The 17398-nt window shown below is 40.8% G+C and overlaps 1 protein-coding gene across 3 annotated transcripts in view; it reads left to right on the forward strand.

Moving 5' to 3' along the window:
• The first annotated feature begins 7875 nt into the window (after window positions 1-7875).
• Window positions 7876-17398, forward strand: part of LOC113581997 (low-density lipoprotein receptor-related protein 1-like) — a 98616-nt gene continuing 89093 nt past the window's right edge. For 2 of the 3 annotated variants that reach the window (XM_081705529.1, XM_035520618.2), the window contains exon 1: window positions 7882-8445. In XM_081705529.1, the coding sequence (XP_081561655.1) occupies window positions 8349-8445 (97 nt within the window). In that variant the 5' untranslated portion in view covers window positions 7882-8348. Of the gene's footprint in view, window positions 8446-17398 lie in introns of all 3 variants that reach the window. The other variant, XM_081705531.1, reaches the window with a different exon arrangement.

Genomic DNA, 17398 nt, shown 5'->3' on the forward strand with positions numbered 1-17398 from the left:
CCCCAACCTATGCATTCAACATGCCAACAGTTTTATGCTATGATGAAAAGTTAGATGGTGCCACCTTGTGTTGGAGAAAGAATGCATTGACAGGTTTATTGGCTATTAATGTAGAACTTTGGGAATCACTCCATATATCTGTATCAGGTTACTGATTTACTTCTGTATCTGTGCAAGGTGTGTTTCTGTGTGAGTGAGTATATACTAGTGAAATATTAACCTTCTAGTTATTTTATTTACACAAGTTATTTTATACAAAACTGACACAATGAGTGCTTTGTTTAGATTCTATGATGTGCTATTACTGCACATTGGTCAGACACAACCTAAGTTATAAAATGAACAGCAATTATGTTATGCTCCTACTATTGTTCTGATGATTCTCCAGTTTGAGAACTATTTGATAAATGTTGGAAAATTACATGTCTGCTGAGGCCTGTCCCCTCTGCTTCAATCTAGTAATGTGCAGCCAAATTATAAGAACAAAGTGAAAGCGTCTTGTGGCCAAGCAAGGGAGACAGGAAGCACTTTGTTCTTGGAGATAGCCATCAAAGGGTAGTGGCTATTTTCATCCCTGTTTTCCTGATTCAGGATGAACTCTCCAAACTGAAGTGGGATAAAAACAGCTGACCGCAACTCACACCTCATCAGATAACAACTATGTGAGGGACGTTGGAAGTGTCTTGAGTGCGTCACTCTGTCTCTCGGTGTGTTTAAACTGCTTGTTTATGGACAGACCAGGTGAGCACTGTGTCTAGACTTGGTTAGACACATGACTGGACCAGCTGTGGAACAACTATTTACGGGAATCCTGTAGAAGGTACAGGAAGAGAAGGTTTGGCAGTTTGTGGTTTTGAGGTTTTATACTGCCATTTAATACTGACAATGTATGAATTGTGATTTCAAGATGAGATCTTATGAGATCTTTTTAGCATGCAGCCTGCTGAACCAACAGCTCAAGGGCCAGATAAGTGCAATTACATTGTGTGTGTGTGTGAAGTTAACCTTGCCTAAGATTTGACCTCATCTTACCAACCTATACCCTGCCTTGTCTAGCAACAGACCTTCCATGCTGCTGTTTGGAGTAGATAGGGTTTAAGTTAGGATTAGATTTAGGTATAGGGTTAAAGTTAGGATTAGATTTAGATATAGGATTAAAGTTAGGATTAGATTTAGGGATAGGGTTAGAGTTATGGATAGATTTATAGTTAGGGTTAGTGTTAAAGTACACTAAGGGTGAAAACTACAACTACTGTTAGCCAGCATCCTCAAAGCCTAGTGGAAACATTGTGGCCAAATTCACTGCTTTCTAGATAATCACCCATAGGAAGAGGAACTGAAAATCTTAATGTGTGCATAGTCTCTACTGGACAGCAGTGAGGTCAGATGGAAAGAAAAGGGACCCTTTCAATTAAGTCTTCTACCTCCCACAAAATATAAACAGTTTAATAAAAGGTTTTATGATTCTTAGAAAACCTTCATTAGACACATATTGACAAAAACTATCATATTGCACAATATTATCATTTAATAAATGAAGCAAACACACCTTGCAGAGGAAACGCTAATATTTTCAGAGTGCGATTTCAAAATGCGATGGGAACAAAATCAGTCATTTGACAAAGTGGTGGGAACATGTCCCCAGTGTCCCCAGCATAAATTAAGCCTATCGTATCCAAGCACGGTGATCCAACCATCACAATAACTGTGCAGAAATAATTGGTTTCATTGTACAAATATGGAGACACTATTCTTCTTTTTCATGAAATATATTAATATATTCACGAGTATGTGTGCCTGTTTCATGACTGCTTTTACTTGTTCCACATAAATAAATACATAATCAAATAATTACATGCAAAACGTTTAAAGTTCTTGTTTACCTCTCCCTTCCACTGGGTGGCAGTAGGAACAAAACCATGTTTTGTTAAATTCAAAGTTTCAAAAGGTTACCATCATCAAGTGAACTGTCAGTATTCTTTCATTATGTAGACTATCATAATTCAGACTTTTTTCCTTGAACTTGGATTAAAAATGAACATACAGGAAAGGTTTTCTACCCAGACCGTTGCATAAGCTTGAATGCTTAAACCTCTAGCAGAGACTTCCTTAGTCTGAGAAATTCAAAAGCGAGTCCTTTATATTGAACTGACTTCAAAGATACTGACTGGCTTTTGTTACATCTCATTGAGTGTCTGTCCTGTTTTGACAGGAAGTCATAAAATCTTGATACAGGCTCTTTCCAAAACCAACAACACCCATCAAGAGGATCTAAATGTTAGGTTGTTTGAATCCAGTATTTTTCTTTCCATGCTGTATGGAGACAATGACAGCATTGTGCATTTTCATGCTTGATTTTCTATTGATGGTTTGAATTACAAAAAAAGAGGAAGAAGCATAGAGCAAAAAGTTACGTAGACTTTACTGTTTTCCTCACTAATAGGACCATCTAGCTTTATGTAAGAATTAATGGCTCAGTGAGCATATTGATGAACTTAATATAGCAGCAGGTAGGCAGGCATGGAACAACACAAACTGATTTCCAGTACATTAAAACAACTGGCTTCATGATTATATTCTATACTATACAGTAGCTCTAAGCAGTCCAGAGCAGAATGATAAGCAGTATAATGTAAGTTTATAACACAATAGAATAAATCATTAAAAAGAAACATACAAATGTTTATTTCTCCCTGGGTGCCTAGGTAACAAGATACTGTTTTGTTTTGTTTATCAAATGTTACATGTACCAGTGTAAAAATAAAAATACATTGCTCAAAATTGTGTAATAGACTGTATGTATGATATTCCTCTGTAAAAACATGGAAATCCAGTCATAGGGGATTTTATTTTAGACTGTGTCTGCCAGTATTAACTCACAAAAACCCAAAGCTCATTTCATTAAAAATAAATAAATAAATAAAACAAAAACAACAACACAATCTCATCAGACTCTGAGCATTGGTCCCTGAGAGGCAGCCTCAACCTGGAATACAGTGTTGTTCTGAAAATAAAGACTTTATTCATTCCTCTCTTACTGGAGTACTTCATTTACAAGTTTATCTTTTTCTATATAAGTACTTGCAGAGTTTTCATGCAGTTTTTCAGGGGATTATGCCTTTGTTTATGCTGATACACTGTGGCTTCTAGATGAAAAAAATTATCAACCATATCCATAACTCATCAAGGGTGTTCTCCGCTGGTTCCTGCAGAAGCCATGAAGCTCTGCTGTCTGAGATTTATGAGATAAACTCATGAAACAAAAAGTAAGGCACATGTAGGTGGATATGTTACAAGATGAGTTGGCCCTCATGTTCTGGGAATGAACTTCATACAAACAGTGAGATTCCTGCTTGTCTGGTGGTCTAACAATCCCATGTACAAAACCCTAACCACCATATGGGATCATTGTGACGGGAGCCCAGGCACAATTAATGGCATGTGTTTTCTACAGAGTCAGTAGTTTGATATATTTGAGGGTGGGTAGAATGATAATTATGATAGCTGTTTCTTAATGGGCATGTTCATCTTATGATCATTTTGAGTGTTTACTAATGTATGACTGCACCCATGATTTTGGCTCCCCAAAACTGTTAATTTTCCACAACTTAGGTAAAGAAGCACTGTTGAATTGTACTGGCGTTGTGTCATTTGTTTCACATGGCAAGGCTGTGGGAACTTTGAGAGTTTGAAGTAAACTGTAAAAAAAAAATAAAAATTAACAGATGTGGTGGCTCGAGCACTGTTGTTTCAGTAAACTATTAGGTTTGTATTTGATGTACTAGGCAGGCTGACTTAGATTGTCATTGTAGGTGGAGAAAATTATTGATTATATTCATACATGTATAGAACAATATGTTTAATGTACTAAATGATGGCTTATTAAATTAAATGGGTTTGGTTTAAAACCTGGCCTGATTTATACATATTATGATATATACATGAACAGGCTATTTGATCTTAAATGTAATACCATTAAATATTACAAATGTCAAAAAATGCACCACTTCAGATTGTCACGCAACCATTTATTTTGGAAAATGTTAAATAATTAGACTATATAATACTGTTAAATTATAAGAGCAGCAGACACGCTTCTTATGGGGATGCTAAAACACTTACCATAATTAATCAGTCATTTTTGTAAAGATGTATTTGCTGCAATATAGACTGAGAAATATGACACTTTCCCCAAAACGATGACATTTATGGCATTTAGCAGACGCGCTTATCCAGAGCGACTTACAAAAGTGCTGTGTCATTTACTTATAGAATACATCCAAGTACAGTAGGTCAGAATTAAACAAACATACCAATGAACTAAAATACAGGGATGAATGCTGATACCTAGAAGTGCAAAATACATAAGGTCTATCTTAAACAATGATAAGTGCTATAAACAATAAGTGCTAGAGTTTGTTAAACAATATAAACAATGCCCTATAATAAGTACTAAATTAGTCAGTCAATAAGGGAGCAGGGTCAGTTGTCCTTTAAATATTCTGGAAATAGATGGGTCTTCAGTCTGCATTTGAAGACTGCAAGGGACTCTGCTGTCCAGACAACAAGTGGGAGTTCATTCCACCACCTTGGAGCCAGGACAGAAAAAGTCTCGATGCTTGTCATCCATGAGACCTGAAGCAAGGTACTTCAAGCCGAGCCGTACTTGAGGTTCGAAGTACTCAAGGTACGGATCAGGCTTTGACCATTGACCTCATGTATGAAGGGGCTGGTCCATTTTTGGCTTTGTAGGCAAGCATCAAGGTTTTAAATCTGATGTGTGCAGCTACAGGGAGCGAATGAAGGGAGCGCAGCAGTGGAGTAATGTGTGAACTTCAGAAGATTGAAGACCAGTCATACTGCTGCATTCTGGACAAGTTGTAGAGGTTTGATGGATCTTAGAGGAAGACCAGCAAGTAGCGAGTTGCAGTAGTCTAGCTTTGAGATCACAAGAGACTGCACAAGCAGCTGGGTAGCTTCCTGCGAAAGAAAGGGTTAAATCCTTTGTATGTTACAAAGGAGGAATCTGAAAGATCGGGTTAGATTAGAAACATGAGTTGAGAACGACAATTGGTTGTCCAAAGTTACGCCCAGGCTACGGGCAGCTTTGGATGGTGATACCAGGGAGTTCTCAAAGAAAACTGTGAGGTCATGGTAAGGGTTGGGAGTACCTGGGATGGACAGAGGGTGGAAAAGAAAGAAATAATTGAGCGTCATCGGCATAGCAGTGGTAGGAGAAACCATAAGAAAATATTACATCACCAAGAGAACGAGTATACAAAGAGAAGGGGGCCCAATACTGAGCCTTGTGGAACACCAGTGGAGAGTCTACATGGTTTGGATGTGGATCCTCTCCATGTCACCTGATAGGACCGTCCATCCAGATAGGACTGAAACCATCTCCAAGAGCCAGTCACACCAAGCCTGGAAAGAACAGAGAGAAGAATGTTGTGGTTCACTGTGTCAAAGGCTGCTGAAAGGTCTAGAAGAATCAAAACAGATGACTGCTTGGCAGCTTTAGCGGCATGAAGTTTCTCAGTCACTGCTATGAGGGCCGTCTCTGTAGAATGTGCCCGTTTGTAGCCAGACTGATTGGGATCATGCAGCTGGTTCTGGGTGAGAAAGAGAGACAATTGATTATAAACTGCTTGTTCAAGGACTTTTGAGAGGAAAAAAGAAGTGATACTTTAGTTGGTAACACTGGAGATGTCAAGTGTGGCCTTCTTGAGGATTGGTACCACTCTGGCGGTTTTGAATGCAGTAGGCACATATCCAGAAGATAAGGAGTTGTTGATGATGACAGAGATGAAAGGAAGCAGATCTCTTGCAATTGTCTGGAACAGAGCAGAAGGAATTGGATCCAGCAGACATGTAGTCAGATTGCTGGAAGTCAGGAGTTAAAGAATTTTATCTGTGGAGAGAGGAGAAAAAGAAGTCAGAGAGTTGGATTTTGGGGAATGCATGTTGGTTGGAGTCAACAGAGGAAAAGGACTGGTGGATTGCTGCAACCTTCTCCTCAAAGAAGGTGATATAATCCTCCGGAGTAAGAGACGAGGAAGGAGGGGGAGGATTAAGGAGAGAAGAAAAAATAGTGAAGAGCTTGCATGGATCAGATGATGATGATGATGATTCGAATTTCTCTCTGTAGCAGGATGACTTTGCAGATGTTACTTCCAGTGAGAACTTGGAAAGGAGAGACTTGTATGAGCTGAGGTCTGAATCTACGCGAGATTTCCTCCACCGCCTCTCTGCAGTCCTTCATTCTCTCCTGTGGCAGCGAAGTGTTTCTGTTAGCCAGGTGGCAGGTGGGGAGGACTTAGCAGGTCTAAAGGAGAGAGGGCACTCATTCATTGATGAGGAGAGTGTAGAAATGAAAGTATTTGTAACTGTATCCAAAGAGAGAGAGGATAGAGAGTCAGGGTGAGGAAGGGTGGACAAAATAGTAGAAGTAAAAGAAGAGGGAGTTATGGAGTGCAGATTGCAACAGAGGAAGGAGGAACATGTTAGAGAACTGGATGGAAAGACAAGGAAGGGAGAGAGAGAAGGATAGAAAGTGATGGTCCGAGAGGTGGAGGGGGGTGACTGCGATGTCCAATGTTGTGGTGGTACGGGTGAAGATCAGGTCCAGAACATTGCCTGCTTTGTGAGTCGGAGGAGAGTGGTTGAGGGTGAGGCCAAATGCTGTCAACAGTGGAAGGATGCAGGAGGAATGCAGCTTGTCTGATGGAAGGTTGAAGTCACCAAGGAGAATGAGTGGATTTCCTTCCATGGGGAATTGACTCAGAAGGATGTCGAGCTCATCAATGAAGTGATCTAGGGAATCTGGAGTGCGGTAGATGACAATGATAAGAAGATTGGTGGGGAAAGACACTGTAATGGCATGAAATTCAAAAGAGGAGATGGAAAGTGTAGAGAAGGAAAGTGGAGTGAAACGCCACTCACAAGACATTAGTAAACCTGTGCCACCACCCCTTCCAAGACGCCTCAGAGAATGGGTAAATGAAAAGGCAGAGGACAGGGCAGCCGGAGTCGCCGAGTTCTCAGGGGTGATCCTACACTTCCTGGCTCTGACAGAAACATGGAAGTGGAGGGATGCTAATGCTGAGATGAAGTCAGCCTTCTGGACAGCAGATTGGCAGTTCCAGAGCACTCCTGCCACCATGATATGTGATGGTGTGAAGCGTTGTGAGTCAGTGAGGTTGCTGAGATTGTGACGTCTAGGATTGTGTCAAGGAGACCTGTGGGATATGTGGACAGGAATTGTGAAGCACATTTCAGATGCTCGATTTGTGGATGTATGAGATAAAAGATTGAGATAATATGAGAAGATACTTAGCTGAGTTTGTGAAGTCCTGTAGGTGAGATGTAGATGAACTGACTGAATACACTACCAAACCTCCAGATGTTGATTAGGAGTCATCCTAATTTAACTCAGTTCGATAAGTGCTGAGCCCACCCCTCTGTTCACACCTAAGGTCAGGGCGAAACTACACCTGTAGTGAGTAATTACCACTACCAAGCAACTAAAAACTAGGTTTAGACAACAAGCCTTGAATTTCACAGAAGACAAAAGTAAGTGAACTCAGAGCCTACCTTAACCAACCAGATGATAATCCAACGAGACAAACCAAAGCACACTAAATCATACTCCGGCACAAGAGTGAATCCTGACCGGATCTTGAACTTTTTCCCCACCTGTGTCGCTTTTTTCAGCGTACACTCTACGCGCTCGGGGTTGATTCGTTAAAAAAGCTCACCGCTGGGTGATTGGCCAATGAGCGAATTGTGCGCTGATGGATCGATATCGAAGGGTGTTGCCACCCATTGGCTCCTCTGACGTCACACACAACAACGTTGAGTTGGGGACTGGACCCCACGTTTGCCTCAGTTACATGTTACTACCAGCAAAGCGGTGAACTGGGAACTAGAGAAACGCGTCCACCTTTATCACACGCTCCTTGTACGGTAACGGTGGCTGTCACGGGGAACAAAGGCGTGCTTTGAGCACGTTGTTACCTGGACGCAGAGATGCTCGCGGACATCTAAAGAACGCAGACACAGGAGCTTCTGCGCCAGGATGAGCACAGTTTGAGTCATGCGTTCAAATAATCCTTAAGCGTGTGTGGCTGGAGGAGGCTTTGGCTTTTCTCAAGGTTCTTTGCGACAGTGTGCGACTTCCCGTGATCACCGCTCGTTTTATTGAGCGGCGCAGGGCAGAAAAAGAGAAGGCTCGCGCACAGACTGCAGGGGTCTGCAGGACTGCACCTTGGCAGGAGCAGGGCTTCCTCGCGCTGGTCTCTTCATTTTGTGGTGTTTTATTTTAAGTTATTGACTGAAAGCAAGAAAACATGTTGCGTTTGATAGCGGACGTGATGTTTGTCGGAGTCCTCTTTCTGGGGTTTTTGCAGAGTATAGAGGTGATCCTTCCTGCGAGGGCTATCGACGGTGAGTAGCACTTATTTCTAAAGTTAACAGAGGCTTTTATCATTTGATTTTTCAGAACTAATGTACGGCACTTCACTGCCATTTATGTGTGAAGACTTGCTACATTAGTACGCGATTTATTTTCATAAGCTACCGTGCTAACGGTATGTCCAATCAAGCGCTGAAATCTTCTTGGCTAAGAAATTGTGTAGTTTTGCGTGTAGGTTTGCATTACTTGGTAAGTAGTCTACAGTCATCTTCGACCTCATTAAGCATGGAGAGTTTGTGGTCATTTCGACTGAATCTCAGGGTGCGGAATACATCACTGGTTTGTTGCTGGAGGTTCAGGATCATGTCGGGCTGGTATTCTGAACTGTCAAGCGTTACTTTTAGCAGTTTCCTTAATGCTTAAAGTGAATTTGCTTACTTGAGCTGCAAAATGGACGGCTTCGAGGAGCTTTGGGAAGACTCCTCTAGCATACTAAGATGAATTTTGTCTCTTCGCCATGTAATGGAATTTCTTTCTTTCCAAATGAACGCCGGTGTCTGATCATTGCCCCTCTTTACTGTCAGTTGGGGACGAGGTCCATTAACTAATCATTGCACCGCGTCTTTGTTAATTATTCTGTTTCTCAAGCTCAGTCTGAAGTGCCATCAGTGGGCAACATCCATCTTAGGCTGCGTTGGCAAACAGGCCCTATAGTACCAGGTCTGTTGGGTCCAAATCCAGCTCACTGCTACTGTGCCCTTGCTCTGTTCCTGACACAGGATCAACGGTTTATCTGTCTTAACCTTTCTCTTTCTCGTTTAAGACTGCACAACAGCGCTCAGCTTTAACCGTAGGACTTTCTGAGTATCGTAGGGTGGTAAGTTAACGGTGCATATGCAGAGGACATGCAACAGGCGAGACACCACGTAGACTCTCCAGATGCCCAGCTGCAGCCTCTGGAAACAATTACCCGGCTGCCTTTGCTGCACTTTCGAGATCAAGGGATAGGCGTGTGGCCGAAGATGCAGACATTTTATTTCTTTTTTCCAACTTTTTCTTTTTCTTTTGGCAGAGTAGGGTTTTTCTTTACATAACTACGATCCATGTAGAATTCCCTGAAATAAGCAGTGCAGTAGACCCATTTAACATCTGGTTAAAGATGTAAGTACACACTTGGGCATATAGCAAAAAAAGTAACTCGGTACTAGTTTTGTATTTTATTTAACCGTTTGTCTTTGTGTGTGTGTGTATTAATTCATATGTCCCATAAATGTTTCCTTGTCTTGCTGTGCATATTCAGTTGTGTTGCAAATCCAAATAATTGCTGGTGTAGTTGCTTCTGTTAGTGCCACACTATTGTCTCCAAGACAACCATTATTGCTGAAATGAAAGTAGTCCTCCTTCCCTGTAGAACCAATGTTTGTGTTTGTTGTGTTTATTATTACATGGGTGCTCTTCAGTTGTCATTACATAGGCAGTCAGATCTTCATTCTTTACCTTAGTGATTTATTCATTTATTCATTTAGCACATTTAAAAATAAACCCTGCTGACCACAGTGCTGTGTATTCTAAAGAATTCAATGAGTTGAAGGGAAAAATGTAACAAACAAGATGACAAATTCATCTTCAGTTTCCTATTAAAATATATAAACTCTCCATGTTGAAGCACTTTGCAGTACATGATGCTGCTTGACTTTAGCAACCTTTGATAGTTATATTGAAAGATGTTATACTCATAGAAGCTTTGCCTTATAGAAGTGTCTGTGTTGCTTGAGTCTGTCACTTGCCTTGGCTCTGTCATTTGTGTGTTGATTACAAATGAATATTTAGAAAAGCTTAAACGTAAGCATCATGCATGCCATATAACACACAGAGTTGTTGATGTCTCCTTAAATTAGGGTTAAGCCTAACCTAACACTGGTCTTTTAAACTCACAACGAGGCACTCCTCAGCTGCTTCCCATGGCAATGTCTTTTGCTTCCATGACTAGTAACCTACCCCTGTGAGCAATTGACATTTTAAGAGGTCAGTGTTGTAGGCAAGTACAGTGTGTGTGTCAACAGGACAGAGAGTCAAAGAAAAAAGGGGAAGTAGGATGGTTTTGGCAGAGGATTGAGATAATAGAAAAATACAGAAAGGGAAGACTGGAAAGAAAAGGAATAGAGAGAGTTTAGACTCGCCCCCTTTCACTTCTCCACTCGCCTTCTCGGCCTTCTGTGAAACATCTGGATTGAGAATCTAGGAAGCATGTATGGAGAAGCTGGAGGAGGGGTGGACTCTCTTTCTCTCAACTCCCCCCTCCCCCAAACCTTTACCTCTCCTTTACCCTTAAACCAGATGGATCTCTTTGCTCTATTCTTAATCACAGGAGGGAAAGTAGCGTATTTCAGAAGTGCTCACTTGGTCTTTGTGTTAGGAAAAAGTGTAGATGGAGGGAATTTTAGCCATTTATAAATCGGAGTAGAGTGTGGCAGGGCTGTTTGTACACACACCCCTACCCCTTCTAGGTCTATCACTGCATGATGTGAGTGTTGCTACTCTCAGATGGCCTTTATCCACCCAACCTGATCTGACTGCTTCTGTCCAACAGAACGTAAAGTTTGTCATGCTCTTCAGCTGTTTTGGTGACATACTGGGGTCTCCCGTGCTGAAGGTGGGGACTCTGGTCTGCAGGCTGATGCATGGAGCTTTTGCAGGACAGGTGATGTTCAGGGCCAGAAGCAACATTACTCATTCCACAAAGAGCTAATGCAAAGGGACAGACCCCTGATGGAAAAAGAAGGCAAGAGGATTTAAACAGCCTGTTGTATGCATTGGCTGGCCATGTGAGGAAATGGGATTTTGATCAATCATAATGGCGGTCTGAAACAAGCTCAAACACACTGAATGGGAGAGGAGAGTGAAGGTGCAGTGAGAAGGAAAGTTGCCACGTCTCGAGGAGCTGTGAAGCGAAGACCCACCCCTCCTGTCAAGTCTGCTTGGTAGCTGTTGATTCTTGAAAGCACTTCTGATTAACAAGAACAAACACAAAGCGTTTGCTTTGGCATGCTCCAAGTTTTCAGTGTCTGGTCAGTCTTTGCTTGTGTTATGGGATGACTGCTTGGCTGTTAGGTACCTCCTCTGTTTCCTTAGTGTTATCACTGGGTTCTGAGGATGTGGATTTATTTGGGTGCCCACCATTTTAATAATTTCTGTTGGATACATATACGTCTTGGTGATTAGTTTGTTTTAATTATGATCTTTACCTTTTATGGAGTAACTCCTTTTCTACTTTATTTTATACACAAATCAAATAGGCTTAGTCATGTAGTTGGTGTCTTCCCCATGGATGTTTGATAGCCACTGAGTGTTCCGCAGTTTCTGTAGAAGCTGTCTAACCTACAAGAAGGGGAACCAAAAGTTAATTTTAGCTGATTAATCATCTCTGTACCAACTCTTGAGTTGACACCAAGTTGATGTCTGTTGTTCGAAAATCAAAGTTGCAGTCATTGTTTGTTGCTTTGTTTTATTAAAAATGCAAAATCATTTTCTTTTTTGGGTGAGTCCTGAGGCATCCATATTGAGAACTCTTTGGTAGTAACTTTAACCTGCTCTGCCAGTGTGAATGAAGCTTCTTACTCTGTCAAATGTAGAGACACAATTTTGGAGTCACAAGTTAGATTCTAGGACCCCTAGAAAGTTGGACTAAACATTAATTGCTTTTCATTTTTTAAATTAATTTTACTCTTTAAACTGTTATTATTGTAGTTTAAACAATAGTTGTTGTTGGTCAGAGAAGGATGGGTCCCCCCTTTGAGTGTCGGTTCCTCTCAAGGTTTCTTCCTCATGCTCTGGGGAGTTTTCCTTGCCACTGTTACCCTTGGCTTGCACACTAGTGGCTTGGACTTGGACATTTGTAAAGCTGCTTTGGGACAACATCTATTGTAAAAAGTGCTGCATAAATAAATCTGACTTGACTTTGACTCTCATCACTTGAATGTGAACCTTTTCAGCCAAAGTTTTTGAATTTAGATGTTGCAGCCAGTACTGAAATCCCAACATACAATTACTTTGACTAGCATACATTTTAGATAGCAGTATACATTTTTTGGCAACTGTGAAGAATAATAGCTGAGTGTAGATTGTAATTACAGAACACTGGTAATATTGTTATTTTTATGTAGTTGATTTGTAAAACCATGTTCATGGCTATAGTCCTTTCTCTAATAGAACCCTAACCCTATGGTAACCCTGAGGTCTGTTTACATCCATAATAGAACCCTAAACCTGTGGTAACCCTAACCCTGAGGTGGTTAAGGAACTGATGACTCAGGTAGAGTTGGACTCGTCTGTTGTTGTGGTCTAATTGAATTTGAAATTGAATCAAAATTTAGAAAGAAAAATTTAGAAACTGTGCTGTTCGGCTCACAAGTGGTATTATCTGTAATGACATTATGTAAATATTGAGATTCTTAAAATGGTTAATGTGCAATAAGTTTGATTATGTTGTTAATATTCATAACATTTAGTCAGTCACATGAACACTGCTCAAATTTCGTAGGCTGTTGAATTGGTTGAAAATTGTTTGCAGATTCAGCAGTCATATGTAGTTTATGTATTTTTTTTTCAACCATTTGTGCTTTGCCTTTTTAGGCAGTACAAAGGTTGATGGTGGTATTTTTTAAGGTGTCCAGTATTACAATCTACTGAACCATATAACCGTAGGTCACTGTATGACGGTCTTTATAGGATGGACAGAATTACTCCATCTTGCCTGTAGATTGATGGCACCTAATACATTTTGCTGTATAAATTAATTACAGGCTTGCCTGTGTTGAACTGAGGTCAGGTTTTTGTGTTCATTCAGGTGTGGATTATGCATGTTATAGCAAAAAAAGAATTCTGTAGCAGTCTGAGCATTGGGTATAGTCTTTAATCTTTTCTAAGATTTAATTAACCTTAGAAAAGAGAATCTAATAAGAAAATAGTTACAAAAGCATTTCTAAAGCCTTAGGTCTTTTCAGTCCTTTAGCAGGGCAAATAGCAGATGGAAGAAAACAGCGCCGCTGCTAATCTGGCTAAGAATGGAACTCCTACGTTCCTACCCTACCATACCCTAAAACAATCCCTATCTGAATTATGTGAAGAATGTAGATTTAAACCTGACTGGTAATCAGATTTAAGGTTGCCAGTTCAAACCCCACCACTGCCAGCTTACCACTGTTGGGCGCCTGAGCAAAGCCCTTAACCCTCAGTTGCTCAGGCATAATTGTAAGTCACTTTGGATAAAAGCGTCAGCTAAATGCCGTAAATGTAAATGTTTGAGTCTGCAAGAGGACGTTACTGGAAAAGTGGTGGGTTTTTTGCTATACTGGACAAATGGTGTTCAAGGAGAGGTTACTATGGAGGGAAGCAATGCTCACCCCACCCAAAACATTGCTTCCCAAGTTTGCAAAATGGTTCTGTGAAGGATAAGAAGTTGAAAAGAAACATTCTGGTAATTGTACAGATTGTTAGAAATTGGAGATACTGTAGAGAAGCACTATACCACCATTCATCCATTTTAATAGAATTTAATTGCGATTAAGGAAGCAACACTATTTCACTAAATAAAAAACATCACATTATCCACGCACCACATGCTTGTTCCTGTTGTTAGCTGCTCAGAGCTGTGCTCTTGGGCATGTCTAGAGCGGTAACGCACTCACCCTAACCCTGCCAGTCTGGTAATGCACTCACCCTAAAACCCTGCCAGTCCGGTAACGCTACCAGTTCAGGGTTCAGAGTAAATGTCCTCGTTGCTTCTCTGCCCCTCCCTTTTGTTTCCTTGCTTGTTTGTTGTAACAAAAGTCAGCTTTGATGGTCTTTTAGACAGTAGGGGAATTAGTCAGAATTTTGCTTCATTACATGACAAATCGGGAGCAAATTCATTCTTCTCCCCTCCTGCTTGCCCACCATTACAGAGATATGGAGTCCTTTTTTGCTGCCTGAAGGCGAACAGGAATGAGGAAAGATGGCAGGGGGCTGTTTCATCCACTGTACACACACCGGTGTCACACAGACCAGTACAGTTGTTGTTGGTTTTTTTTTAAATTAAATTAAATTTAATTTTTTACATTTTCGACAGTCACACATGCATGCCTGTGTTTCCTGTGTTTCCCAATGTTTCCCAGCTTAGTGTTCAGGAACAGATTGTCTCTCCTCACTCCTTTCGTTATGGCTGCTTGCAGTGTGATTACTGATCTGACCTGCAGCTGCATTTCCTGTACTTGCCTTCTTTTATGGACAAGAAGATTTTTCCTTTGGAGTAAAGAAAGGGCTTTTCTTTTGGAGTAAGTTTTGTGGATATAAAAAAAAAGTTGTCTTCTCTTGTGTTTGGACTGTGTAAAGATAACTCACTTGTTTTGGTCTCTTGTTTTTCCTTAAACTTAAATGCCAAAATCTAAAATTTGAACATCCAGCACCTTATAGGTGTAATTCAAGATTCACTCGACATTGGAGAATAGCAAAATCCGAAAATGTTAGGAAACTTGGAAGTGGGGCGGGGCCAGTGGAGAAGAAACCTGATGGAAAATGTATGTTTAATGTTATGCTGGCCTAAAACACATTCCCCAATTACGTATATTTGTTTATTTTGTAGGATGTGGTAGAAAGAACAGGGGTGGTTGTGGTAGTGTCTGAGATGGAGGTGGAGACAGTAGGTGAGGACCAACCCTCTGTGTGTTGGTGAACCAAAGTTCTGTCACTGTTTGTTGTGAACTGCTAGGGGAAACCTTTTTTTACCCCACAAGTCTTGCTTACATTTGCTGTCTGATGGGCTGTGTACAAGTTTTATCAGGTAGACTAAACTTGAGCGCTTCCCAGGCAGTTGGGACGACATGGAAAGGGAGGGGGCTGGCAGAAGTTCTGCCTTTAGAAAAGGGTTTCAAGATCAACATGCAATAGTTTTACCCACATTGGTGGATCATATCCCCACAGACCCATGCAACCTGCCACATCATCAGTCAGGCAAAGGCCAACATTTGAATAAGTCTACAGGCATGTTCAATGGCGGTCTGTAGTATTTAGATGAAGATATTCTGTATGACTGTGTTGTCCAGTCAAGTACTGACAGTTTAAAGAAACTTACAGAACTCTGGAACAGTATTATATATTCTGTAAGTCTACCACAGGACTAACATTAACCCTGCCCCTACCATAAGACTGTTGTACTCCCACCCCCTTCAGCTATTAACCAATGTGTTCAACCTGTACTGTCATTTAAGCTTTTACATTTAAACCTTGTGCTCAACTCCAGCAACACAGACTATAAGGGGGTAAACAGGTAGTACACAGCCTTGAAAATGTTTTCAGATTTAACTGAATTACAATTAACAATTCAATATTCATTGACACAAATTACTAACTAAAATGTTTGCACAAGTATTAAGTTCCAGGGTTACACCAATGGAAGACACCATAATTGGTGTATAATTGATCTAAGCATCTAAATGATCTAAGCATAATTTAAAAATCATCTTCAAGGGAGTTTTTAAACTACATTTAATTAAAGTAATATTGGTCAGACTGATTGTCCAAGTGTTTGCATATCACTCTTGGATCGGTTTTGAGGAAATGAAAACTGAATCATATTAACCATTCACTGCCTAGACAAGGCTGTCCCTCAACAGTGTGTCCAGCAGGACAGAGACTGGGGAGGCGGACACTTGACTGAAGTGACTTGTCAGTTATTTTAAGAGCTCTGCATACAACTGGCCTGTACTGGTGAAAAAGAATCCAGTACTGAAGAAAAAATACAAGCACATCTGGAGTTTTCCAGAAAGCATCTGAATGACCCAGCTCAAATGTGGGATAAGGTTTTATGGTCAGATGAGACAGCAATGGAGTCTTTTGGGTAAAATTCCAAATGCTGTGTTGTGCAGACCTAATTCTGCTCTTTCCTCAGCATACCACACCCTACCAGTGAAGCATGTGGGGGTAGTGTAATGTGGGTGTCTAGTTAAAACTGAAGGACAGACGGATGGTGCAAAACACAGGGAGACAGCCAAATCCAGTCTGATAAAACTAAAGCTTGGGAAGGGACATCTCCTTTCAGCAGGACCGTGATCCCACGCACAAGGCCAAAACACAAGAATGACGACTGACTGAACAAAAAGGTGAATGTTCTATAATAGCCCAGTCCAGATCTCAGTCCAATCAAAATTCTGTTTCACCATTTTTAAAATGGTGAACTCCACCCGAACAGACAAAAGCAGATCTGTCAGGAAGAACATCCCTGGTCAAAGATGGTAGGAGTTTAAAACTATTATTGCAGCAAAAGGTATTTTTTTCAGCATTTTCATTTTTATTTACTCTTTTAGATCTGCTGACAAATAATACATTTAGACATTTGAAATTATTTTATGAGCATATCTATTTGCAATAAAAAAACAAACAAAACAAAACTGGCTACATCTGTGCCAGATGTAGTACTGCTGAATATGACAGCTATTAAGGGGGAGGTGGATACTGTAGTGTCTGTGCAGAAGAACAACCAGAAGAGACCATTTCTGTTCAAGGAAACACTCTTTACTGCAACATCGGAGCCTTTTACAACATACAGCCAAGCATAATGGCAGCCCTCTTGGGGAACGCAGGGAAGAGAAGTAGATGAGACACACCACAAAGATGGCCAACACGTTGCTAACATGCCAGTTAGACTAAAATACATGACTAAGCTAAGGTAACACATGCACACAAATCGACCACGTTTAAAAGTTTAATCAAATTAAACACAGTCCACAGAGAAGCGCATGGCATCCTCGAAGTCTTCATCATTCTCTCCTCTGCTCTCTTGGCCGGCCAACTCCTTAGATGCAGAGGCTAAGGTTGAGGTTAGACACTAGAGTTAGAGGCTGGGATTAGGGTTAGGGTTCGAGGCTAGGGTTTAAGGGTTAGGGTTAGAGGTAGTGCCACGGTATGTTTCAAAGGCTGTAGTATAGGGTATGGCTACCTTTCACACATAAA

The sequence above is a fragment of the Electrophorus electricus genome, chromosome 22, assembly GCF_041902795.1.
Source record: "Electrophorus electricus isolate QZ-2024a chromosome 22, ASM4190279v1, whole genome shotgun sequence".
Classification (NCBI taxonomy): Eukaryota; Metazoa; Chordata; class Actinopteri; order Gymnotiformes; family Gymnotidae; genus Electrophorus; species Electrophorus electricus.